This window comes from Aquarana catesbeiana, linkage group LG10 (genome assembly GCF_042186555.1).
Source record: "Aquarana catesbeiana isolate 2022-GZ linkage group LG10, ASM4218655v1, whole genome shotgun sequence".
Lineage (NCBI taxonomy): Eukaryota > Metazoa > Chordata > Amphibia > Anura > Ranidae > Aquarana > Aquarana catesbeiana.
Window position 1 is genome coordinate 8,759,675 of NC_133333.1, and position 24,298 is coordinate 8,783,972.

The 24,298-nt window shown below is 43.3% G+C and overlaps 1 protein-coding gene across 1 annotated transcript in view; it reads left to right on the forward strand.

Annotated features, from left to right (window-relative positions):
- The window catches only part of LOC141110299 (IgGFc-binding protein-like), a 91,919-nt gene that overhangs the window by 23,697 nt on the left and 43,924 nt on the right, over window positions 1-24,298 (forward strand). Inside the window, exons 4-8 of the mRNA XM_073601595.1 lie at window positions 5,658-6,537; window positions 9,669-10,009; window positions 14,250-14,817; window positions 17,881-18,479; window positions 21,376-21,952. Of these exons, the coding sequence (XP_073457696.1) occupies window positions 5,658-6,537; window positions 9,669-10,009; window positions 14,250-14,817; window positions 17,881-18,479; window positions 21,376-21,952 (2,965 nt within the window). The remainder of the gene's footprint in view (window positions 1-5,657; window positions 6,538-9,668; window positions 10,010-14,249; window positions 14,818-17,880; window positions 18,480-21,375; window positions 21,953-24,298) is intronic.

A 24,298-nucleotide genomic window follows, 5' to 3' on the forward strand; every position in this document is an offset into this window, starting at 1 on the left:
GGACTCCTCAGGAGGACATGGTGGGGCTAGGGAAGGAGTGACTGATGCCATCGAGCCGAGGGAAGAGGCCGTGTTGGCAGCTGCTTTGCCAGACAAAGTACCCTGAGCCTGGGTGAGAGAGGATGAGGAGGATGAGGACGGCTTGGTCATCCACTCTACCAAGTCTTTCGCATGTTGCGGCTCAACACGGCCAGCTGCCGAAAAAAAGGACCCTGTCCCGTGGCCACGTGCTGATGAGGATGCACCGTGTCCATGACCAGCACTGTTGCCTCTAGACACAGAGCCTGCTTGCCCTCTTTTATTGGCTTGTGACTGTCTGCCTCTCCTTGTTGGCCTTCCAGACATACTAAAGGCCCGCAATGAGATGTAGCTGCACAAAACCGGGATGTATATATATATATATACTGATTATACAGCAGCTAGCAGAATGCCTGCCTGTGGTATTAATAGGATTAGAAGAAGCACACCGGCACTTGTCTTCAGGTAGCTATAGGTACAACTGTGCAGGGGTACACAGTACACTAACTGTAAATACTTCAAGAGCCTGCCTGTGCTATTTATAGGATCAGAAGAAGCACACAAGCACTTGTCTTCAGGTAGCTATACTGTAGGTGCAACTGTGCAGGGTACACAGTACACTAACTGTAAATACTTCAAGAGCCTGCCTGTGCTATTAATAGGACCAGAAGAAGCACACAAGCCCCTGTCTTCAGGTAGCTATACTGTAGGTGCAACTGTGCAGGGGTAGACAGTAGACTAACTGTAAATACTTCAAGAGCCTGCCTGTGCTATTAATAGGATCAGAAGAAGAACACAAGCACTTGTCTTCAGGTAGTTATAGGTGCAACTGTGCAGGGTACACAGTACACTAACTGTAAATACTGTAAAAACACCTGCCTGCCTGTCAGTATATTAGGAAGAGAATAACAGGAACTGATCTAGCTAAACTGAATACAGTGTATATATATATATATATATATATATATATATATATATATATATATATAGAACACCTGAGATGCATATATATACACAACACACTGTAAGTGCAGCTAACTGACTCAACCTGCCTACTCTATCTAACTTAAATCAAATGACACTGTCTCTCTCTGCCGCCGCAACACACTACACAAGGCCGCCACGCAGGCGGCCTTATATAGCGTGGGGCGTGTACTAAACCCCCTGAGCCATAATTGGCCAAAGCCACCCTGGCTTTGGCCAATTAGGGCTCTCTGTACAGACGGCGCTGTGATTGGCCAAGCATGCGGGTCATAGTGCATGCTTGGCCAATCATCAGCCAGCAATACACTGCGAAGCCGTAGTGAATTATGGGCCATGGCGCGCCACTCGAATTTGGCAGGAACTGCCCATATCGTTCGCAATTCGGCGAACGGTCGAACAGACGATGTTCGAGTCGAACATGGGTTCGACTCGAACTCGACGCTCATCCCTAATGACTACTTTCAATTTTTGGACTTCCATCACTTGTGGAAACTAAAAAATCATTTAAAGTGTATCTAAAGCCCAAAGTCCTGTACTGGAAATTAAAATTTCTCCAAAATAAACAAAAACACCCCTTTTGTAACCATAACAGGTGACCTCGACCTCGGGTGGCCTCTTCTTTGATGACTACTGTCAATTTTTGGACTTCCATCACTTCTTACCTTGGTGACAATGGACAAGAGGAGGTTAAATGGCCCCCACGAGGACACAAACTGCAGTAAAAAACTTGACAGAGCTTCTATCTCTTCGCCGCTCTAACCAAAGTTAAAATAAAAACATTTTGGAGGGAGATACACTTAAGTAAAGATTTGCTATCTTAAGCCGGTCATACATGGTTTGAAATTCGGCCAGTTCAGCAGGGACCGGCCAAGATTCTATCCATATATAGGAAGGCTGATTATTGTACCCAAGTCAATCCATCTATTTTTTTTTTTTTTTACATGTGACTACTGTCGGCGGCTATAACCACCAGCAGTAATCATTGTGTCCTGCCAGCCAGGGAAGCTCCCCACGGGAGGAACGTAAAGGAAGGAATGAGAAAGTAAAGCCTTCCTCCACTAAGATAGCCACCTCCACTTCGAGACATAGTGTAGGAGAGGGCGTAGGAGGTCATTAACGGGGAAAATAAGGAAAAGTAATACTGGTCGCTAGTCTTTTGCTCTCTGCTTTGGGCAAAACCTCCAAGGTGCACACCCTTTTTAAAACCACTTTGACGTCCGCCCACAGGACATTTACATCATGACTTTAGCTAGCTGCCATGACCGTGGTATCCTCACGTTCTGTGGGCGATTGTCTACAAAATAAAGGTGATCTCAGAGACGCGAGATCCCAGTGCTTCCCAGTCCTTTCCCCCGCTTACCGGAGTCGCCGGTAAAGGTGTAAGCGATCCGATCTGCTGGAGTGATGGGCAGGAAGTCGAGTGAGGGCAGGATGGCCCCCACTCGACTCTACGCCCTTGGAGGACCAGGGCGACGGCTAATGATACTGTCGCCTTACGGTCTTAAAAGAGAAAATTTCATTTTATTTATTTTGCTTTTTAAGGTAAATAAGAGATCTGTTTACATTCCTTGTAATAGGAAAAAAAGTGATTAAAAAACAAAACAAAACATTTTTTTTGAAGAAACAGCATAAAAATAAAAAAATAAAAAGTAAAATAAATAAGAAAAAAAATTAAAATTAAAGTGCCGCGCACAGAAGAGAACACATACGTAAATCACGCAACACATATGTAAGCGGTGTTTAAACCACACATGTGAGGTATCGCCGCGATCATTAGAGCGAGAGCAATAATTCTAGCATCAGACCCCCTCTGTAACTCTAAAAAGGTAACCTGTAAAAAATGTTTAAAGCGTCTCTTATGGAGATTTTTAAGTACCGTAGTTTGTCGCCATTCCACGAGCGTGCGCAATTTTAAAGCATGACATATTAGGTATCTATTTACTCGGCGTAACATCATCTTTAACATGATGCAAAAAAATTGGGCTAACTTTACTGCTTTGTGTGTTTTTTTTTTAATTTAAAAAAGTGTCTTAATTCCTCAAAAATTGCATTTTAAAGACTGCTGCGCAAATACTGTGTGACATAAAATATTGCAACGATCACCATTTTATTTTCTAGGGTCTCTGCTAAAAAAAATGAAAATAAATAAATATATATATATATATAATGTTTAGGAGTTCTAAGTAATTTTCGAGAAAAAAAAAAAAAAAAAATTTCACCTTTTAGACCCGGTTCACACTGCTGCATGGTGCGAGATCGCATGTGATTCGCACCGCACTGCAGTGCAAATCACATGCGATGTTCATGCAATGCGATTTCAGCCATACAGCTAACATGGCTGAAATCGCATCGCATGCGGACTAAACTCGCACAGGACCCTTTTTTTTATCTGTACCAGAATCGGATCGCATGGGTGTTCACACCTATGCGATCCGATTCATGTCCGAACTGACAGTCCGCAGTGCGATATGCGAGCTGAAATGGGGGTGTCATTAACAATGTATTGACACTCCCCGCAGCTCGCATATGGCAGTGTGAACTGCCGTGCGAGTCGGGTGCGATGCGGGAACCCGCAGTGGATTCGCAGGGTTCCCGCATCGCAGCAGTGTGAACCCGGCTTTAGGGCCAGTTTACACCATATAAACGCAGTCTGGATGCGTTACAGGTGCTTTTCTGCATGCGCGTTTTTGATGCGTTCCAGTGCGTTTTTAATGCGTTTTTGATGCAATCCAGTCTATTTTTCCCCCTCTCTTTTTTCTTAACCTCAAATAGGGACGTGTGTGTTTCAGTGCGTTTTTGGTATGTTTAGGTGCGTTCCAGTGCATTTTTGATGTGTTTGACAGCGTTCCAGTACAGTCCAGTGCAGGAAAAATGCAGCATGTTCTACTTTTTTACTGGAACGCACTGGAACTGCAGGCACTGGTGTGAACTATGCCATTGAAAATGACATAACCTACTTTCCATGGATTTTTGATGCAGAAATAAAACGCACTGGACTCCTTGTGGTGTGAACTGGCCCTTAAACAAACAGTTCAAGAAAAGGCCTGGTCTTAAAGTGGTTAACTAGTTGCAGACTTGGGAGCGTGCTACACATCCCTAAGCAAAGGTCATCATTGTACACAGGACATATACAACATGTCCAGTCGTTCTGCCCTGTCCCCGCCCTCCTTCTAATATGCACCAATACGGTTCTGGCACATGCACCCCTTCCATCTGCGGTCCCCATGTGCCCCTCCCCCCCACCCGTAGGTCTGCCAGCTTTCCTCTTGTCCTCTCCTGCCAGCAGCTGGGGGGGGGGGATGTTTCAGGATGGAAAGCGGGGGAAGGGGCTGGTAAATATATAATTTTTTGGTCCCTTCCTTTTCTGAATGAACATAGTGAGTGATCAGTACCGATAACTCCTGTGTCCATTCATCTCTGAAGCATAGGAAACTGTTTACAATAGCAGAAAGACAAATACTCCTGCGCACCAAGTGAGTACCAGGTGGACTAGAGTTTGTGGTGGAAGGTGCCTCAAGCCTTGCCGCCCTCAAGGATAGGGATATCCTAGTAGTCAAAAGGGAAAGAGGAAAAAGAGGGAGCACCAGCCTTGTTCATTATCCTTATACGTCTTTTTATTAAAAATAAGATAAAAAAACTAAACATATGAGATAAAATTTGCAGTACAAATGATCTCCAAAGGACCGGAGTAAGTTGACTGACAAACAGACTCCACATGGTAATACAGGAGATGTCAAGGGCCACTGCCAGTCTGACGCGTTTCGAAGGGATACCTTCTTCCTCAGAGTCTATCAGTATTGCCACCTTCAGCTACCCAAATATATATACACATACAGCCAAGAGCACTTGGAGAGGCCCCTCCCAGAAGGGTCCGGAGGCGCCACCCACACTCGTGGGAGGCTCACGACAGAAGGGTAACGCCCACCAAGTATTTGGAGATGCCACCCCACTGACATCTACATAAGTGACTCATATACTTGAGGATATACTGGGGGGGCGTAGTACAGTCTATAGAGGGCAGTTCTGGGAGGGGCCTCTCCAAGTGCTCTTGGCTGTATGTAAATATATATATATATATATATATATATATTTGGGTAGTTGAAGGTGGCAACATTGCTAGGCTCTGAGGAAGAAGGTATCCCTTTGAAACGCGTCAGCTGGCAGTGACCCTTGACATCTCCTGTATTACCATCTGTAGTCTGTTTGTCAGTCAACTTACTGCGGTCCTTTGGAGATCATTTGTACAGCAAATTATATCTCATATGTTTGTGAGTAGTTTTTTACCTTATTTTTAATAAAAAGACATATAAGGATAATGCACAAGGCTGGTGTGCCCTCTTTTTCTTCTTTCCGTTTAAACTGTTTGTGAATGAGCAGGAAGCCTCAGAGTGCTTCCAATTCATTCATCTTGGCAGCCGAGGCTGCAGAGAAAGGAACTGATAAATCTACGTCCTCAGTCATTTCCAGCCGGGAAGGGGGGGGGCTACTCAGGTAAGCTGTATGGGCCCCCCCCCCGTGATTTCTAACAGCAGCCATAGGTGTGAGAGGTGAAGGGGTTAAGTTGACTTACCAGCATCTTCATGGAAATCAAGATAATGTTTGCTCATATACAATGTATTGAAAGTGTTTATTTTCTTATTCCTTAAATCCTGCAGGAATTAGGAAACGACTATTATGTTTTTACTCCTCCGGATGGCCACTTCAAAGAGTTTGCCATCATTGCAAAAGAGCCTACAAAAGTAACCATCTACCCCACCGGATCACTGACCTACCAAGGGAAGACATATGATAAAAACAGCAAGCTGTCCATTGACCTCGACCCGTACGACGTGTTCCAGTTCCAAAGTGAAGATGACCTCAGCGGGTCAAGGGTTGTAGCCAGTAAACCCGTGGTGGTCCTCAGTGGTCACACCTGCTCTTTGAAGCTAACTAAATGTAACCATGTTTACGAACAGCTGCAGCCTGTTTTTATTTGGGGGACAACCTTTTTCATCCCCCCGGTTTCTTTCCAGAAAGAGTACGACCTTGTTTATGTCATGGCGGGTACCCCCAACACAAAAGTAACCTACCAAGCCGGGTCAAAGATAAACAACCTTGATATGAAACCTGGAGATGTCATATCGATCGAACTAGACCCAGGAGCCCCAATTTCCATCAATTCCACAGAAGGCATCCAAGTCATGTACTACGGCGCTGGGGGGAAAACAAAAGATCTAGACTTTGACACCAATCTTATGACCGTCCAAGATGTGTTGTCCTTCTGTACCTCTTTCAAGGCCACCGCTCCGCCCAATTTTAGCAACAGGGCCGTTCTGGTTGCAAAAACATCAGATGTGGAAAAATTGACGGTTGATAAAGCCTCCCTCAACGCCATCAACTGGCAGGCAATTCCAGGAACTGAGTACTCATACGGGGAGTACCTTCTCTCCAGCTCCAAGTCCTATATTTTTGAAAGCAGCAAAAGTTCCTTCAGCTTAAGCATTCTGGGCATTTCAGATCTGAATTACTTCGGAGAAACGGCGGTCTGTCTTGGTGGTAAGTGCTTTTGGGTCATCTTCAAAGCAATTTACACACATGCAGGTAGAACAGGTCTGAGATAGGCCTGGGGTTAATCTGGGGGTTGGTGTCCAATACACCGACATGAGAAATGCAGGTTGTCAAAGAGTAATTATAGCATTGTGTAAACAGAAACGAAAGCCTCGCCCTACAGATAGATCATCTGGTCAAGTGACGCACCTAGAGGGGGGGTTCCTCTTATCTGTTATCTTTTAACAGAGTAACACTAGTTCAACTAAAAAAATTAACGAGTAGAAAACACAACGGAAACATTTGTCTTCTTTCGTATTCATTCGTTAAGTTAATAATTTAGTTTAGTCATTTCCTTTATGTTAGTTATGTTATGTTGGTTCGTATTCGGAATTAGTTTAGTTTATTCTTCATTGTTTAGTATAGTCTTTCTTTTCATACTGGACTATCTACTTTATTTTTTTCTATGCTATTCTTTTCTATTATATTCTATTTTAGTATTTTAGGTTTTTTTTTTATCTTAATGCATAGAATCTTAAACTTAAGAATCTTAAGAATCTAGAATGCATTAAGATAAAAAGAAAAAAAATTGAAAAAACCTGGAAAACACAAATTCAGATTCAAAAAACCAAATTTCAAATTCAAATTAATTTTCAAACTCAAATTCATTTTCAGGCTGAGGGGAGCTGCTGCACACTGAAGGTTTTTTTTTTTTAATCTTAATGCATAAATTGCATTAAGATAAAAAAATGAATTAGAAAAAAAAAAAGAAAAAAGCTAATTCAGATTCAACCCCCCCCCCCAAAAAAAAAAACAAAAAAATTCAGATTTCAAATTCAAATTCACTAAACTAAAGTTTTTTTTTATTTTAATGTATAGAATGCATTAAGATAAAAAAACGAATCCCGAAAAAAAAGCTGAACAAAAAAACAAATGCAGGTTAAAATGCAGATTAAAAAAAACTAATTTGAATTCAAATACATTTTCAAACTCAAATTCCTTTTCAGGCTGAGGGGAGCTGCTGCACACTGAAGGTTTTTTTTTTATCTTAATACATAGAATCTTAAATGCAAGAATGAAAGATAAAAAGAAAAAAATTGGAAAAACACGGAAAACAGATCCTAAAAAACAAGTATCGAATTCAAATTAATTTTCAAACTCAGATTAATTTTCATGGTTAAGAGAGGAATTGTTGTATAATGAAGTTTTTTTTTTATCTTAATGCATAATAAATTGCATTGAGATAAAAAAATGAATTAGAAAAAAAAAACTGAAAAAAGCAAATTCAGATTCAACCCCCCCCCCCAAAAAAACAAAAAACAAATTCAGATAAAAAAAAAAATGAATTTCAAATTCAAATTAATTTTCAGGCTGAGGGAGGCTGCTGCACACTAAAAGTTTTATTTATTTTAATATATAGAATGCATTCAGATAAAAAAACAAATCACGAAAAAAAGCTGAACAAACCCCCCCAAAAAACGAATGCAGATTGAGCTGGGGGGGGGGGGGCTGCTGCACACTGAAGATTTTTTTATCTTAATGCATAGAATGCATTAAGGTAAAAAAACAAAACAAAATAGAAAAAGACCTGAAAAAAAAAATTCAGATTCCATAAAACAAATTTTAAGACTCTAGAATGCATTAAGATAAAAAGAAAAAGAATTAAAAAACCCCCCGGAAAACAGATCCAAAAAATCGATTATCGAATTCAAATTCATTTTCAAACTCAATTTCATTTTCAGGCTGAGGGAGGCTGCTGCACACTAAAAGTTTTTTTTTTATTTTAATGTATAGAATGCATTAAGATAAAAAAGCAGAATTAGGAAAAAAAAAAACAGAAAAAAACAAATTCAGATTAAAAAAAAATGAATTTATTATTCATTTTCAAACTCAAATTCATATTTGGGCTGAGGTGCGCTGCTGCACACTAAAGTTTTTTTTTTTATCTTAATGTATAGAATGCATTAAGATAAAAAACCAAATCCACAAAAAAAAACGAAAACCCCCCCCCAAAACCGAATGCAGATTTAAAAAAAGCGAATTTGAATTCAAATAAATTTTCAAACTCAAATGTATTTTTGGGCAGATGGGTGGGGGCTGCTGCACACTGAGGTTAACTTAAAGGATATAATGCATTACAGTAAAAAAAAAAAAAAGAATAGAAAATGGCCTGAAAAAAAACTAATTCAAATTCATTTTCAGGCTGAGGGAGGCTGCTGCACACTAAAGGATTTTTTTTTATTTTAATGTATAGAATGCATTAAGATAAAAAAAAAACAGAATTAGAAAAAAAAATGAAAAAAACAAGTTCAGATTAAAAAAACTGAATTTCGAATTTATATTCATTTTCAAACTCAAATTCATATTCGGGCTGAGGTGGGCTGCTGCACACTAAAGTTTTTTTTTTTTTTATCTTAATGCAAAGAATGCATTAAAAAAACGTTCTGATTACTGAACTTTGGTAATGTTTGGAGTACATTTTTTATTTACAGTTAAATCACACTTGTTTAATAATAAAAGTAAAAAGAACAAACATAGTGAAAACATAGCCAAAGTTCAGTAACCGGAACGGATAGTCAGCCAAGCCAGAAGTCAGGGATCAATGTAGTGGAACAGCAAGCAGGATCCGGAGACAGAAGGGATGTCAGCAAAGCAAGTCTTAAACAGGATTGATGTTGACCAAGGCGAAGGCAGAGCTCCTCTGGACTGGACGGCTTAAGTAGGCAGGACTGACGAGCAGGATATCATCAACAGCTGAGTAACTTTGGAGAGATAGGAGCTGGCAATTAGCCGACAGCTGAGCGGCCAGCTCAGAGAAGGAAGGGCTGAGCCCATCCCTGGCATCTCCTTGCAATGCAGCAAAACTGATTTGCACATGTCTAAGCTCTGCATAACAAGGACTGCAAGATTCTGATACCAGGTCATGCTCAGGTACTTACACTGTTTGCATTTAGGAAACATCTTTAATGGATTATTAATGGGCTGCATTCATTTGTGTCTTTTGTATCTGCCTGGAGTTCAGCATTAAATACCTGAAGGCAGTGGTCTGTGTCTCCACCAGCATGTTACAGCCTGTGGGGTTTAGTCTTTAGTAGATTCCACCGTCATCCATGACTTATCCCTTGTATACCTTTCTACAGGCTCCTCACGACCATCGTGCAGCCAAGTCCAATGCCGAAAGAAGGAGGTTTGCCAAATCAGCCATGGAAAAGCCACATGCCAAGGAAACTCTGAGGCCACCTGCTGGGCATGGGGAGACCCCCATTACCACACCTTCGATGGGAAGAACTATGACTTCCAGGGCACCTGCTCCTACACCATGTCCAAGACCTGTGGCGATGACACCAGCCTCCCTTTCTTCAATGTCGAAACCCTCAATGAAAATCGAGGTTCCTCTCTGGTGTCGTACCTGAAGTCAGTGAACATCCAGGTTTACGGCTTTAACATCACATGTGTCCGGTCTGAATTTGGTATTGTGAGGGTGAGTGTCTCACAACAACGATATACTGGTGGAAAAAGGAAACATATTATATTACATATAACATATAAATATACTGTATAGATACACACTATATTACTAAAAGTATTGGGACTCCTGCCTTTACACGCGCATGAACTTTAATGGCATCCCAGTCTTAGTCCGTAGGGTTCAATATTGAGCTGCCCCACCCTTTTCAGCCATAACAGCTTCACCTCTTCTGGGAAGGCCATCCACAAAGTTTAGGAGTGTGTCTATGGAAATGTTTGACCATTCTTCCAGAAACGCATTTGTGAGGGTGTCTCCCGCTGTGTCATGCAGTCTATTCCACAAAGCCCCGCCTCCTCCTCGTCCGTGATAGACGGAACACTGATTCAGCTTCCCAGCATTGTATCGGTGTTCAGTGTTCCGTCTATCACGGATGAGGAGGAGGCGGGGCTTTGTTACAGTGGACGGCCGCCGAACAGTTAAAACTGCATGACACAGCAGGAGTATCAGGAACCATGAATCCGACCAAGACAGAAGTATAGCTAAATCACATTTGTTTAATAATAATAATAATAATAATAATAATAATAAGGTAAACAGAGTAAGCGTAGTCAAAACAAGCCAGTAACCGGATCAGGTAGTCAGCCAAGCAAATGTCAGAGAGCCAGAGATCAACGTAGTAGTACAGCAAGCAGAATCAGGAGCCAGAAGGAATGTCAGCCAAGCAAGACTTCAACAGGAATGCAGGAGAAAGTCTCTGTGATGTTGACAAAGGCGAAGGCAGAGATCAAGTGAGCTGGACGGCTTTAAGTAGGCAGGACTGACGAGCAGAATCAACAACAGCTGGGTAACTGTGGAGAGAGATGGGAGCTGGCAATTAGCTGACAGCTGAGTGGCCAGCTCAGAGAAGGAAGGGTTGAGCCCAGCCCTGACAGGGAAACACCCGCTGTTTTGGTTATCAAAGGTACAGCTGCAGATGGGCACAGTGAGGCTGCACCCTCACTCGAGACCCTCACTCGAGTATAAGCCGAGGGGGGCTTTTTCAGCATAAAAAATGTGCTGAAAAAGTAGGCTTATACTTGAGTATATACGGTAAATGTTTTTCTTTTATCACATAGGGGACAAAAAGCCCCCTATGTGATGCAAGGCTCTCTTTAAGGAGACACCAGGGACCTAAAAGACCCCCCGATGTCTCACCTGTCCTCCAATAAAATAAATGGAATGCAGATCCAGGATGTTTTAGACAACACTTCCGGGTCATTAGCAGGAAGGGAAGATCAGTAAATGGATGTCCATTGATCTCCTACTCCTCTACCCAGTGTCACTCACCATGCCGGTTCTTGGTCAGCCAATGGGTGCATAGAGCACCTGGGAGCATGGCGGGGGATGCACAGGGAGGGACAGGCAGGGTGTGCGGAAGTGATCCAGTGCTTGAATTTCCGAATAACAAAAAATTTGTCAGAATTTTGATTCGAAACTAAATGGACTGCACATGTCTACCTTATTTTGGATCACTGGTAGACATGTGCGATTCGATGCATTACGAATCAAAAATTCGGAAAATATTGTTATCATTGGGAGATTCAGATGAGTCTGAATTTGCTGAATCACTGTAAAACTGTTGGCGCTATATAAATCCTGTATAATAATAATAATAATAATAATAATGAAACAAAATAACGAATTAGAATTAGAAGAATATGAAAATGAATTTGAAATAGAAACATATTGAAATAAATCCAATAAGGTCTAAAAGTGAAATAAGATAATGATAAGAATAGAAAAGAATAGAATAGAAAAAATAGAATGGAATAGAACGAATATAACCTTCTTCTGAAAATCAAATTGATTTGAAAGTAACCATTATACTAACCAAAATCCAAATATGCAAAACAAATTCCGAAAACAAATCGTTTTATCATAACGAATATGACGAAACAAAATTATTATCTTAACAAATGAAATTGAAACAAAACAAATTTTTCCTTTTGTGCATATTGCTAGTAGTGGATTGGACCCCCTCTTTTGCCTCCATTCTTGGTGGCATAGATACAACAAGGTGTTGGAAACATTACTCAGAGATTTGGCTCCATAGTGACCTGATAACATCACCCAGTGGCTGCAGATTTGTCGGCTGCCCATCCATGATGCCAATCATCTCCCGTTCCACCACATGTGTGGAGGCCATTGGAGTACAGTGACCTCATTGTCCAGTGGTGAGATGATTGGAGCTTTGTGACATGGTTATTATTATACAGGGTTTATATAGTGCCAACAGTTTGTGCAGCGCTTAACAAAATGAAGAGGAATCAGAGGGCCCAGCTCGCTAGAGCTTACAATCTAGGAGGGAGGGTCAGTTGATACCAAAGGTAATAGCTGTGGGGGACGAATTGATGGAGGAAGTAAAACAGTGTATTAGATAGAAGGATAAGCTTCTTTAAAGAGAAGAGTTTTCAGGGATCATCTAAAGATAGATAGATTAAGGGACAGTCGGACAGATTGGGGTTCCAAAGGATGGGAGAAGCTCTGGAGAAATCCTGGAGGCGAGCATGGGAGGAGGTGAGGAGGGAGCTGAAGAGCAGAAGGTCTTGGGAGGACCGAAGAGAGCGGCTTGGTTGGTATTTTGGGACTAGGTTAGTGATATAGCTGGGGGCAGAGTTATGGACTGCTTTGTAAATTATTGTCAAGCACTTTGAATTTTATTCGTTGGGTGAGTGGAAGCCAGTGGAGGGATTGGCAGAGAAGGGGTTTGAATGGTTGGTAAGGTGGATGAGTCTTGCAGCGGCATTCATTATGGACTGAAGGTGCATTATCCTGCTGGAAGGAGCCATCAGAAGATGGGGACACTGTAGTCATAAAGGAATGGACATGGTCAGCAACAATATTTGAGTAGGCCGTGGCATTTAAGCTATGCTCAATTGGTACTAAGGGGCCCAAAGTGTGCCGAGAAAATATCCCCCCCACCATTACACTCCCACCACCAGCCTGAATCGGTGATACAAGGCAGGATGGATCCATGCACCAAATTCTGACCCCACCATCTGAATGTCGCAGCTGAAATCCAGACTCATCAGACCAGGCAACATTTTTCCAATCTTCTATTGTCCAATTTTGGTGATCCTGTGCCAATTGTAGCCTCAGTTTCCTGCTCTTAGCTGACAGGAGTGGCACCCGGTGTGGTCTTCTGCAGCTGCAGCCCATCTGCTTCAAGGTTCCATGTGTTGTGCATTCAGAGATGATATTCTGCATACCTTGGGTGTAAAGAGTAGTTATTTGAGTTACTGTTGTCTTTCTATCATCTGGAACCAGTCTGCCCATTCTCCTCTGACCTCAACAAGGCATTTTCCTCCACACAACTGCCGCTTACTGGATATTTTCTCTTTTTCCCACCATTCTCTGTAATCCCGAGAGATGGTTGTGTGTGAAAATCTCAGAAATACTCAGAGCAGCCCGACAACCACGCCACGTTCAAAGTAACTTAAATCCCCTTTCTTCCCCATTCTGATGCTCGGTTTGAACTTTAGCAAGCTGTCTTCACCACGTCTAGATGCCTAAATGCATCGAGTTGCTGCCATGTGATTGGCTGATTAGCAATTTGTGTTACCAAGCAATTGAACAGGTGTAGCTAATAAGGTGGTCAGCGAGTGTATCTCTTTGAGTGAGTGTTTCTCTTTGCAATGCTGGCAGGTCATAGGTAGTGGGAGGGGCTGTACATACAGCAGCTTCCTCAAAACAACAGGCAGCCCTAGGCAATGACCACATGTGATGCTGAACCTCCATGATTGGAAGAACTGAAATCCAATGAATGAAAGGGGCAGGCCAAGGAACAATCATGCCTGTACAGTAGGGCTCAGTTTAAAGGTGGAAGAAGGAATACAATTAGCCAATAAGTTGTGCTGATAGGAGGAGAGAGCAGACTGACAGAGAGATGAGCTCATCAGTCTTCTGCTTCTCTTTTTACTGTCCAAACACAGGCTGGGGAGGGACAATACCTGCAATTGTTTCTGTACTGTAGCAGAACAAAAAATATCTGGTCTTCTGTTCTGTAATAAAAGGCTATGCTATGTGGCAGAGCTGTGTACGCTTCACGGTTGGATGGCCAAATACAAATCCATTGGTGGGGCGCTCCCTTATTGCACCTGTTTATTTAGCTGTTTTCCTGGATGTCAGCTTTAGGTTAGCAATAACAAAAAACTGAATTTATTGATCATAAGCGATACAATCTGATACATTTTTTTTGTTTTTTCCTCCATAGATAAATAATCAAATGACTCAGCTACCGGTCAGCCTGCAGAATGGTCAAGTGGTGATAAACCAGAGTGGCACCTCACTCATCCTGGTGACCGATTTTAAACTCAAGGTCATCTACGACTGGAACATTCTGCTGAAGATCACCATCCCCGGCAGCTACTATGAAAACGTTTGTGGCTTGTGCGGCAATTATAATGACAACCCAAAAGACGACCTGTTTAATAACGGGAAGGAGTTGAAGCCTATAGACTACGGTAAACTTTGGAAAGTGAAGTCCAACAGTGACGCAAGCTGCTGGGATGATTGCAACGGGCCATGTAAAACTTGTAGTGTGAAAGATAATCTGCGGTATGGAAATGAGCAGAACTGCGGCATCCTCACCAAAAAGGACGGACCCTTCAGAGTATGCTTCGATACAATCGACCCCAAGATATACAAGGACAACTGTGTTTATGATCTGTGCCTAAATGAGGGTTACAATCAGATCCTGTGCCAGACCTTGAAAGCCTACAGCGACGTTTGTGCTAGAGCAGGGATACAGGTCAAGAACTGGAGAGAGGCAGCGGACTGTCGTAAGTAGGAAAATGTGATTCTTGTCTTCTGGTTGTCTCTTCCTTCTCATTCAACTCAAACCAGTTTACAGCTCTGAGTGTAATTAGGAGCAATCAAATTATGTATGCAATGTATACCTTCTATCTGCAACCATTCAAAAGAATGAGGGTAAACTATAGAATACGCCCCCAAACTGAAAACTCACCCTGGTGGCTTAACGTTGAAGAGTTATCCACACAGACAGCATTGTCTCCTAGGACCTGAGGTTTGACCCACATCGGTGGCTCAATGTTCAAAAGTTGTCCACACAACGTGCAGAACAGCATTGTTTATGAGGGCTTGAGGTTTGACCCACCAATCCGCCTTCAGTTTTGGAGAACACTGCCCCAAACTGAACACCCACCTTAGTGGCTTAAAGCCTCATACAACCGATCAGACTTTCCGACAACAAAACAGTGGAATTTTGTTCGTAGGGTGTTGGCTCCAACTTGTCTTGCAAACACACGGTCACGCAAATGTTGGCCAACAATTACGAACGTAGTGACTTACAAGACGTATGTGATATCTCAATTACAAAAGCTAGTTTTACAAGACCGAGCGCTTCCGGCTCGTCCTTGATCCCGAGCATGCATGTTTGTACTTTGGACTTTTGTCCGACAGACTTGTGTACACACGGTCGGAAAGTCCGACAACAAACATTTGTTGGCGGAAAACTTGAGAACATGCTAGCCAACATTTGTTGGCGGAAAGTCCAACAACAGTTGTCCGATGGAGCATATACAAGGTCGGACTTTTCGCCAACAACCTCACATCCAACATTTCCCGTCGTAAAATCCGATCGTGTGTACGGGCTTAAGAGTTGTTCACACAACGTGCGGAACAGCAATGTCTACTAGGCCTTGAGGTTTGACCCACTTTGGTGGCTCGACCTTTAAAAACTGCCCACACAATGTGCAGAACAACATTTTCTACTAGGCCTCGAGGTTTGACCCACCTTGGTGGCTCAAACTTCGAAAATTGCCCAAACAACATGCAGAACAGCATTTTCTTCAGATTGGGAGAATAATTAGGAGTAGCAATGCCTAAAGTATAACTCCATTTGAGACTTTTTTCACATTTTGGTTTTGAGTCCTAATGCTCCTTGAGGTCCTCACAGCCCTTTGTGACCCCATCAGCGACATCTAACTGCACCTGTGATCAAGAAATTGCAGTTCTGGCTCTTCTTGGTTTACATCAGGGATATGCAATTAGCGGACCTCCAGCTGTTGCAGAACTACAAGTCCCATGAGGCATAGCAAGACTTTGACAGCCACAAGCATGACACCCAGAGGCAGAGGCATGATGGGACTTGTAGTTTTGCAACAGCTGGAGGTCCGCTAATTGCATATCCCTGGTTTACATGATTCATCATACATTTAAGAGGAGAGCACTAGTGATCAGTGGGACCAAACTTTTACTGAAATTTTGCCAAAAATAGCCTTACATTTTGCCACATGGACTGCTTATGCACAAATGTGCTTGAGACGAAAAAAACGCAATAAATTGGTATTTTCCCTGAATACAATAGATGTACAGCTTTTAGAGTGCTGGTAGTCATTCTGTAATATTCTGCTGGCTCCTGCACTCAGCCCCTTGGGGCATGCCTAAGAAAATAAGAGCTGATGGTCCTTAGTGGAGTTATTTCACCATTTAGACATTGATTAGTTTGATTAGAAGAGGAGACGAATGGGCAGGGCCGCTGATAAGGGGGTAGCACCAGTCCTCCTGTACAGGGCCCAGGCCAGCGGGGTTGGGTGGGCCCATGCAGCAGGGGAATTGGATATAGGCAGTAGAGGTGGTGACCGGTAAAGGGAGGGGGGGAATTAGAGGAACTGATCCCCCAGGTGTCTCTCCTTGCAGCGGCCAAAAGCTGCCTTCTTCTACTCTCACGCCTATCAGCTTTCAGCTGCTGCAGGGAGAGACACACAGGGGATCGGTTCCTGTAATTGCCTGCCCCCCCCCACCTTACCAATCCCCTTTCCTGTCAAGTATCCGATTCCCCCTGCTGCCCGCTTATAATGATTTTAGTGTTTTCGCAATGAAAATATAATTTTGAATTCTTTTTGGGGGGGAGGGGGACTGTCAGATAGGCTGTATGGGGCACCGTGATTTCTAACACCAGCCCCGCACATGGGTATAGGGTAGCAATGACATATGGGTGGGGGAAGGAATTATATAGCTATTAGATCCCTAAGGTCCTTGGATCGGCCCTGCTGGGGTCAGCAACAGCCTTGGCAGAGTGCCGAGAGAACAATTAAACGTAACTACCTGGAGGAAGTTACAAGGTTTCCATAGGTGAACCTGTGGAAGGATCATTAACTGAGGAAGGGCCGTGGTTCCCACGTGAGCAGACCACTACCAGACCGGAAAGTGAAAAAAAGAGGCTGACGAGGGGGGGAGGGAGAAGCAGCTCTGAGACGTCCTGTAACCACATATAGAGAGCCATAATGGAAGCTAATGCTGGAAATTATGGTTCTGTACCTATCATGAAACAGACCACCTTGTTGTATTTACCCCTCAGACTTATGCACACACGGTCGGACTTTATGGCAGACTTTGCCTGGCGGACTTTTCGACGTACTTTACGACGGACTTTCTGAATGAACGGACTTGCCTACACACAGTCCACCAAAGTCCGTCGAATTCGTACGTGATGACGTACGACCGGACTAAAACAAGGAAGTTCATAGCCAGTAGCCAATAGCTGCCCTAGCGTGGCTTTTTGTCCGTCGAACTAGCATACAGACGAGCGGACTTTTCGACCGGACTCGATTTCGAAGGATTAATTTAAAACATGTTTCAAATCTAAGTCCGTCCAACTTTTGAGAAAACAAAGTCTGCTGGAGCCCACACACGATCGAATTGTCTGACGAAATCCAGTCCGCTGGGCAAAGTCTGCCGTAAAGTCCGCTCGTGTATACGCGGCATAAGAGTTCCAGCCCACCCTTGGTATGTTCTATAGGCATGGTTATAAAAATAAAAATCTGCATTTGTCCCTTTTTCTCAACCCTAATTAATATGTTCTCTTTTTTGTTGTCTTTTAGCTATGGAATGTCCCGGTAATAGTACTTATAATCAGTGTGGAAGCTCTTGCCCCCCAACATGCCAAGACCCTTTAGCCCCATCCAACTGCAGTGAGCCATGTATTGAGACCTGTGAGTGCAATCCAGGCTTTGTTATGATTGAGGGAAAATGCCAACCTATGGAAAACTGCGGCTGCTTCTACAAAGGGCGCTCTTTGGGACAAGGTGCCATTTTCTGGGATGACCCTTCCTGTAAGAAAAAGTGCGTGTGCGATCCGGTGACTCAACAGGTTAAATGTAGCAATACCAAATGCGGCAATGGACAGCAGTGTCTAGTTAAAGATGGCATTCAGGATTGTTATCCCACCAAATACAGCACATGTACAGGTTCTGGAGATCCCCACTACGTGACTTTCGATGACTTCCATTATAACTTTCAGGGAGCATGCGATTATCAGCTCGCTGCGCTTTGCGATCAGAAAAAAGGCTTAGCTGATTTCCAAGTCATTATCCACAATGACCATCTAGGAAGTCTCCTCGTCTCTTACACTACCGCCGTCACATTTAGGATTTTTGAAAATGAAATCCAGATCCGCAGAGAGTTCCCGGCTGTTGTCTTGGTAAGTTATACATTGGGTGAAGTCTAGGTCACTCTTTTTCAAAGGACTCTTCTGACTTATTTAGTTGGGTGTAAATTGAAATTTGAGTTTGAGCTAAGCAATAGTTTGTTTTTTTTTGTTTTTTTTGAACAGACCAGCTAATAGAAGACAAGTAAACATGTGAAAAGGAAAAGGAAATGATTTGAACTATTCATACTGTATATAGTATTTTATTTTTGCCTATCTAAAAAAAAAAAAAAATATATAGATAAATAGATAGATAGATAGATAGATAGATAGATAGATAGATAGATAGATAGATAGATAGATAGATAGATCTATCTATCTATGTATATATGTATATGTATATATATATATATATATATATATATATATATATATATAATTTTTTTTTTTAGATAGGCAAAAATAAAATATACATTTTTTTTTAGATAGCAAAAAATAAAATGTGTGTATATATATATATATATATACATACAAAAAGAGTGTTTAGTGGTTAAAATAATAAATAAATTTAAAAAATACATAAATACATTTACATAACACTTTAAATTTCCTTTGACCTCAAGGTTGTAAATTATTAAAATAATTTTTTTTTTTTTTTTTGTAGAGTAGATAAATGCATAGTGTAGTCACCCCACTCCTTGTAAGTAAATTGATGTCAATAAGGAGGAGTCTGTTAGGAGGCATGGGTAAGCAAGGACCCGATGGCTGGGGTTTCCAAACTTTCAAAATAAAGGGCCAGTTTACAGCCCTTCAAATATTAGGGGGGGGCGGACTGTAGCCAGTGGAAGTAGGAAGTGCCTTGGCATTGGTGAGAGTAAAAAAAAAAAAAAAATACATTACTGGGTCAGTGGGAGGACTAATGCCCCATTATTTGTGTCAGTTGGACAATTAGTGCCCCATAATTGGTGTCACTGAGATAATTAGTTCCTCATCTCTGGTGTCAGTGGAAGGAATGGTGCCCCATCATTGGTGTCAGATGGAGGAATAGTGCCTCATCATTGGTGTCAGTGGGAGGAATAGTGCCCCATCATTGGTGTCAGTGGGAGGAATAGTGCCCCATCATTGGTGTCAGTGGAAGGAATAGGGCTCCATCATTGGTGTCAGTGGAAACAATAGTGCCTCATGTGCCCCAAGGGCCAGACAAATGGCCACATCTGGCCCCTGTGTCACTGTTTGGAGACCTCTACACTATGGGGTTGATTTACTAAAACTGGAGAGTGCAAAATCTGGTGCAGCTGTGCATGGGAGCCAATCAGCTTCTAACTTCAGCTTGTTCAGTGAAGCTTTGACAAAAAAAAAAACATGGAAGCTGATTGGCTTCTATATAGAGCTGCACAGATTTTGCAAGCTCCAGTTTTACAAAATCAACCCCTATATGTGCTATACTATGATATATACTGTAAAGTCTACAGCTAGTCTGTTGGCAGGCTGTCTCATGCGTGGCCTAAGCTAGCAGCCGAGCCAACCCACAGCATAACTCTGACCTTCTGGGCAATACAGGACCTTGCCCAACGATTCTCCCCGATGTGTGGGTGGCAGGCGGAGACTGACCCCCGATCCACCCTCCTTCAATCCCGGGGTACCAGACACTGGGCACCTGCTCAACAGCCAGGGGACACCAGTAAAACTCTCTCACACTTTTCAGAGCAGAATCCTTACCGAATAAAGACACCATGAGGTTGGATGTTGTCAATGTTATTTTACTGAAAGCCTCAATCGATACATGGCTTCAATGGATCAACTCAGTTCCAATAACGAACAGACTCTTGGTCCCATGCCCTTTCAGTGGCTACTCGTGCTCCTGCAGATGGATGGGCCTAATGTTCTTCCTGGCTCAGGATGGGAGGGACAGGGGGGTAAACTAGCTTTCAAGGTCCTCCCTTCTATCTCTTTGGGTTAGGATGGGGAACCCCAGGATTGGGGGGGGGGGGGGGCGAGGGAGAGCAGGAGCTCAGCAGACAGATGTTGCCTCTTTCTCTTCCCCTCTAGTCTGACCCACCTCCTTCCCTGGTCCTGCCAAATCCCTCAGCTTTCTCCCAAGAGGTGGAGGCACCTTAAAGGAGACCCTCTGCCTACAAGTCAACACACAAAAGCAGTTTCAACATCTTAGGTTTTCTTAAATCTTACATTAAACATTTTCATTTAATACAACAGTTTTTGTAATTTTGTTTAAAAAAAATAAAATGTGAAACAACGCTGACCCCATCACGGCACCTTTGTAAAATGTGGCCGCTAACCCTGAATTTCTAACTGGTTCTTTTGAAGTAAATTGAGCAGTTATATTTAACTTTTAGGAAAGAAGGTGCACCACACCAATAGTCGGGAGTACAAATATGTTTATTTTTAATCACTGAAAAGCCAACCCATTTTGGGGAGGGTTTGAGTCAATAGGTGGTTTTTTCACCTGCTGCAGCCTATCTGAAAAGGATAGTAATAATTTTATTTCACTCAGCACTTCAATCCCCAATGAAAGGAACCGACAGACTTTTTTTTTTCCCCTCAAATTTTTGCGTTGAGAAACACATATTTGGATGCTCTATATATTTTAAATCCCTAGGGCAGGGATATGCAATTAGCGGACCTCCAGCTGTTGCAGAACTACAAGTCCCATGAGGCATAGCGAGACTCTGACAGCCACAAGCATGACACCCAGAGGCAGAGGCATGATGGGACTTGTAGTTTTGCAACAGCTGGAGGTCCACTAATTGCATATCCCTGCCCTAGAGTTTCATCCAAAGCCCCCCCTTAGAATATGCTTCGTGTAAGAAAGCTGCTCAACCATTGCATTCCACTTGATACTGTACATCCCACTCAGAATCATGAGATTAAATTGTCTTTGGATCCCCCCACCTACTCCAATCTCATTTATAAATACCTATCTTCCCAACAGGTGAATGGTATAAAATCCAACCTGCCATTGTCATTGAGACCACAACTTGGCAACATCGACATTTTTCAGTCTGGGAGGCAGTGTATAGTCCAGACCAGCATTGGAATTCGGGTCACATTCGACTGGGAGGCAAGAGTGGGGGTGATGCTGCCATCCATTTACTCCGGACATGTTTGCGGTCTTTGTGGTAACTTCAACGATAAACCAGATGACGATTTGACCGATCGGAATGGCACATTACAACTCAACGTCCCGTTGTTTGGTCATAGCTATCGGGAAGGCGAACGCGCTGATCAGTGCCCGATTGTGAAGGACAACAACTGCACAAATCTCCTGGCCCTGGAAGGGGAGCAGAAGAAGAAGCTGCAGGAGTGTGGCATGTTGCTGGACAAAAAAGGTCCTTTTCGAGATTGCTTTTCCACAGTTGACTCTAGCACTTACTTCGAGGACTGCGTTTACGATATGTGTGCCTATGGCAAAAGGCAAGACCTCATATGCCGACTGTTGACGGGCTACACTGAATCGTGCCAGGCAGCTGGTGCTGTTGTGTATAACTGGAGAACGGACATCACCTGTCGTAAGTACTTGGAGGAAAACGGTTATCAACTTAGGGAAGGGGAAGCTATTGGCCAATTGCATGCTTGCAGTCGGATGTAAAGTGTATGTCCAGCCAAAAGTTCCTTGCTATTTTAGGATAGCGTGGGGAAGGATTAAAACCCCTATCAAGTTCTTAGGATTCTCTTAGAAAGATTTTCCCTCACTTCCCGTCTTGGTAACAACATTTTAATCTGACAGGAAGTAGAAAAAAAAATGGGAAGATAGGGAGGTCAATGAGGGCCTTCTACATTTTTGTTTGATGGCCGCTAGGGTTGTAATATCAGGACACTGGAGATCTTCTGATCCCCCTGGAATGGTAGAGTGGGTAGATGAAATGCAATATTTATGGTGAAAGGAGGAACTGACGGCAATGGCAATCGATAATTACGAGAAATTTCCTATAGTATATTCCTCATGGAAATCCTTTTATGCATCCCTGAAGATGTTAGAGGTGGGTTATATTGTATAATAGCTTAATTGGGGTGGAGGGGTTCGGGTGGAGGTGTCGGGAGGGTGAGAAGAGAGAGTTATATTTTTTCTTTTGGGTTTATTTCTTTTTTTTCTCTCTGGTGATTGGTTGGGGGCTTGTTTGAAGTAGGGCGAGTTGTCACAAGAAATCTCTTTATTTGAGACTTTAAGCATTTTAGGCAGGCCTCTTCACGATGATGCTGATTGTGGTTGGGGTACTCAGGAATAGGGACTTTAAATAAAAATCCTAATTTAAAAAAAAAAATGTTTTTTTTTTTTAGTAGAGTAGGGGAAGGTTAGAAGACTATGCAAATCGCAATGAAATCAGCAAAAAGTAGTGCAGGAACCTTTTTCAAAGTAGCTGAGACATGAGTCGCAGCTTTTTGAAAGGTTCCATTGCCAACAATGGGGTATGACGTGTGATGTGATTTGAAATTGTCTCATGACAAATCACACCGGTGTGAACGGGGGCTTAGTCATATTTTAGTTGACTAAAATAGTGTTAATTTAGTTGACCAAAATATATTGGTCAATGAAATTAACACTGGTAACGAGTTCTAGCTGGATGGGATTAGGCGAAGGATAGTCGATGAACAAGCCAAGGGTTGATAATGTATGGTAGCGAAAATAAGGACAGCAGCAGGTATGCAAAGGATCAAGATATTGGCTGGAGAGAGCACAATAATCTGGCAAATAGGAAGTGCAGAGACATGGTTTAAATTGGAACTTCACTCCACTCTTCCTCCTCTTCTCCCCCTTACTCTACTTTTGGAACATTTTTTGGGGGAAGCAGGTACCTAGTTTTTATAGGTACCCACTCCCCATTTTCACTGGTATTGCCTAGGGGATTCCTCCAGAAATTTGCCCCCCTTCTGTCCCTGCCTGAAACCTTCTGGGCTTCAAGGTTGCAGGACCATTCACACAGTGCAGCGCAGCTTGTGCATGCACAGCGGGGTGAGGGCTGTGAAGCTATGAAGCTGCCACACTCAGCATGGCGGTGCCGAGGACAAGAAAACTGGCGAACAGGGCAGCCATCAGAAATTTTGGGGCACCTTTCAGTTTTAGACCTGCCCCCCCCCCCCCCTGGGCCTGACCACCAATGTTCCCCAGGGCCTGTCCACTGGCTGTCCCACCAAATCCACCCACTGGACTTTCAACGAAGGCCCATCCCATGTCCTCCTCCTTCTCCATTCCATGTTCTCCACTCCATGCCCTCCTCATCCAGTCTCATCACCCTCATCCCATGTCGTCCTCCTCCATCGCATGTTCTCTTCCTCCTCCAGTCCCATCTTCTCCATCCCACATCCTCCTCCTCCTGCAGTCCAATCTCCTCCATTGCATGTGCTTTTACACCAGTCCCATCTCCTCCATCCCACATCCTCTTCCTCCTCCAGTCCCATCTCCTCCATCCCATGCCCTCATCCTCCTCCAGTCAAATCTCCTCCATCCCATGTGTTCCTCCTCCAGTCTCATCTCCTCCTTTCCATTCTTCCTCTAGTCCCATCTCCTCCATCCCATGTCCTCCTCCTCCAGTCAAATCTCCTGCATCCCATTCCTCCTCCAGTTCCATCTCCTCCATCCCATGTTCTCCTCCAGTCCCATCTCCTCTCACCACAGGTGGGGGCAGTGGAACAGGTGGGGGGCAGTGTGATAGGAGGGGGCAGCAGGAGTGGAGGGGGACAGGAGGGGGGGAAGTGGGACAGGGGGACAATGGAACAGGTGGAGGGTAGTGTGATATGAGGGGGCAGGAGGAGAGGAGGGGGACAGGAGGGGGGAAGTGGGACAGGAGCGGTGCAGGAGGACAGGAGGACAGGAGGGGGTAGTGTGACAGGTGGGGCGCAATGTGACAGGAGGCAGG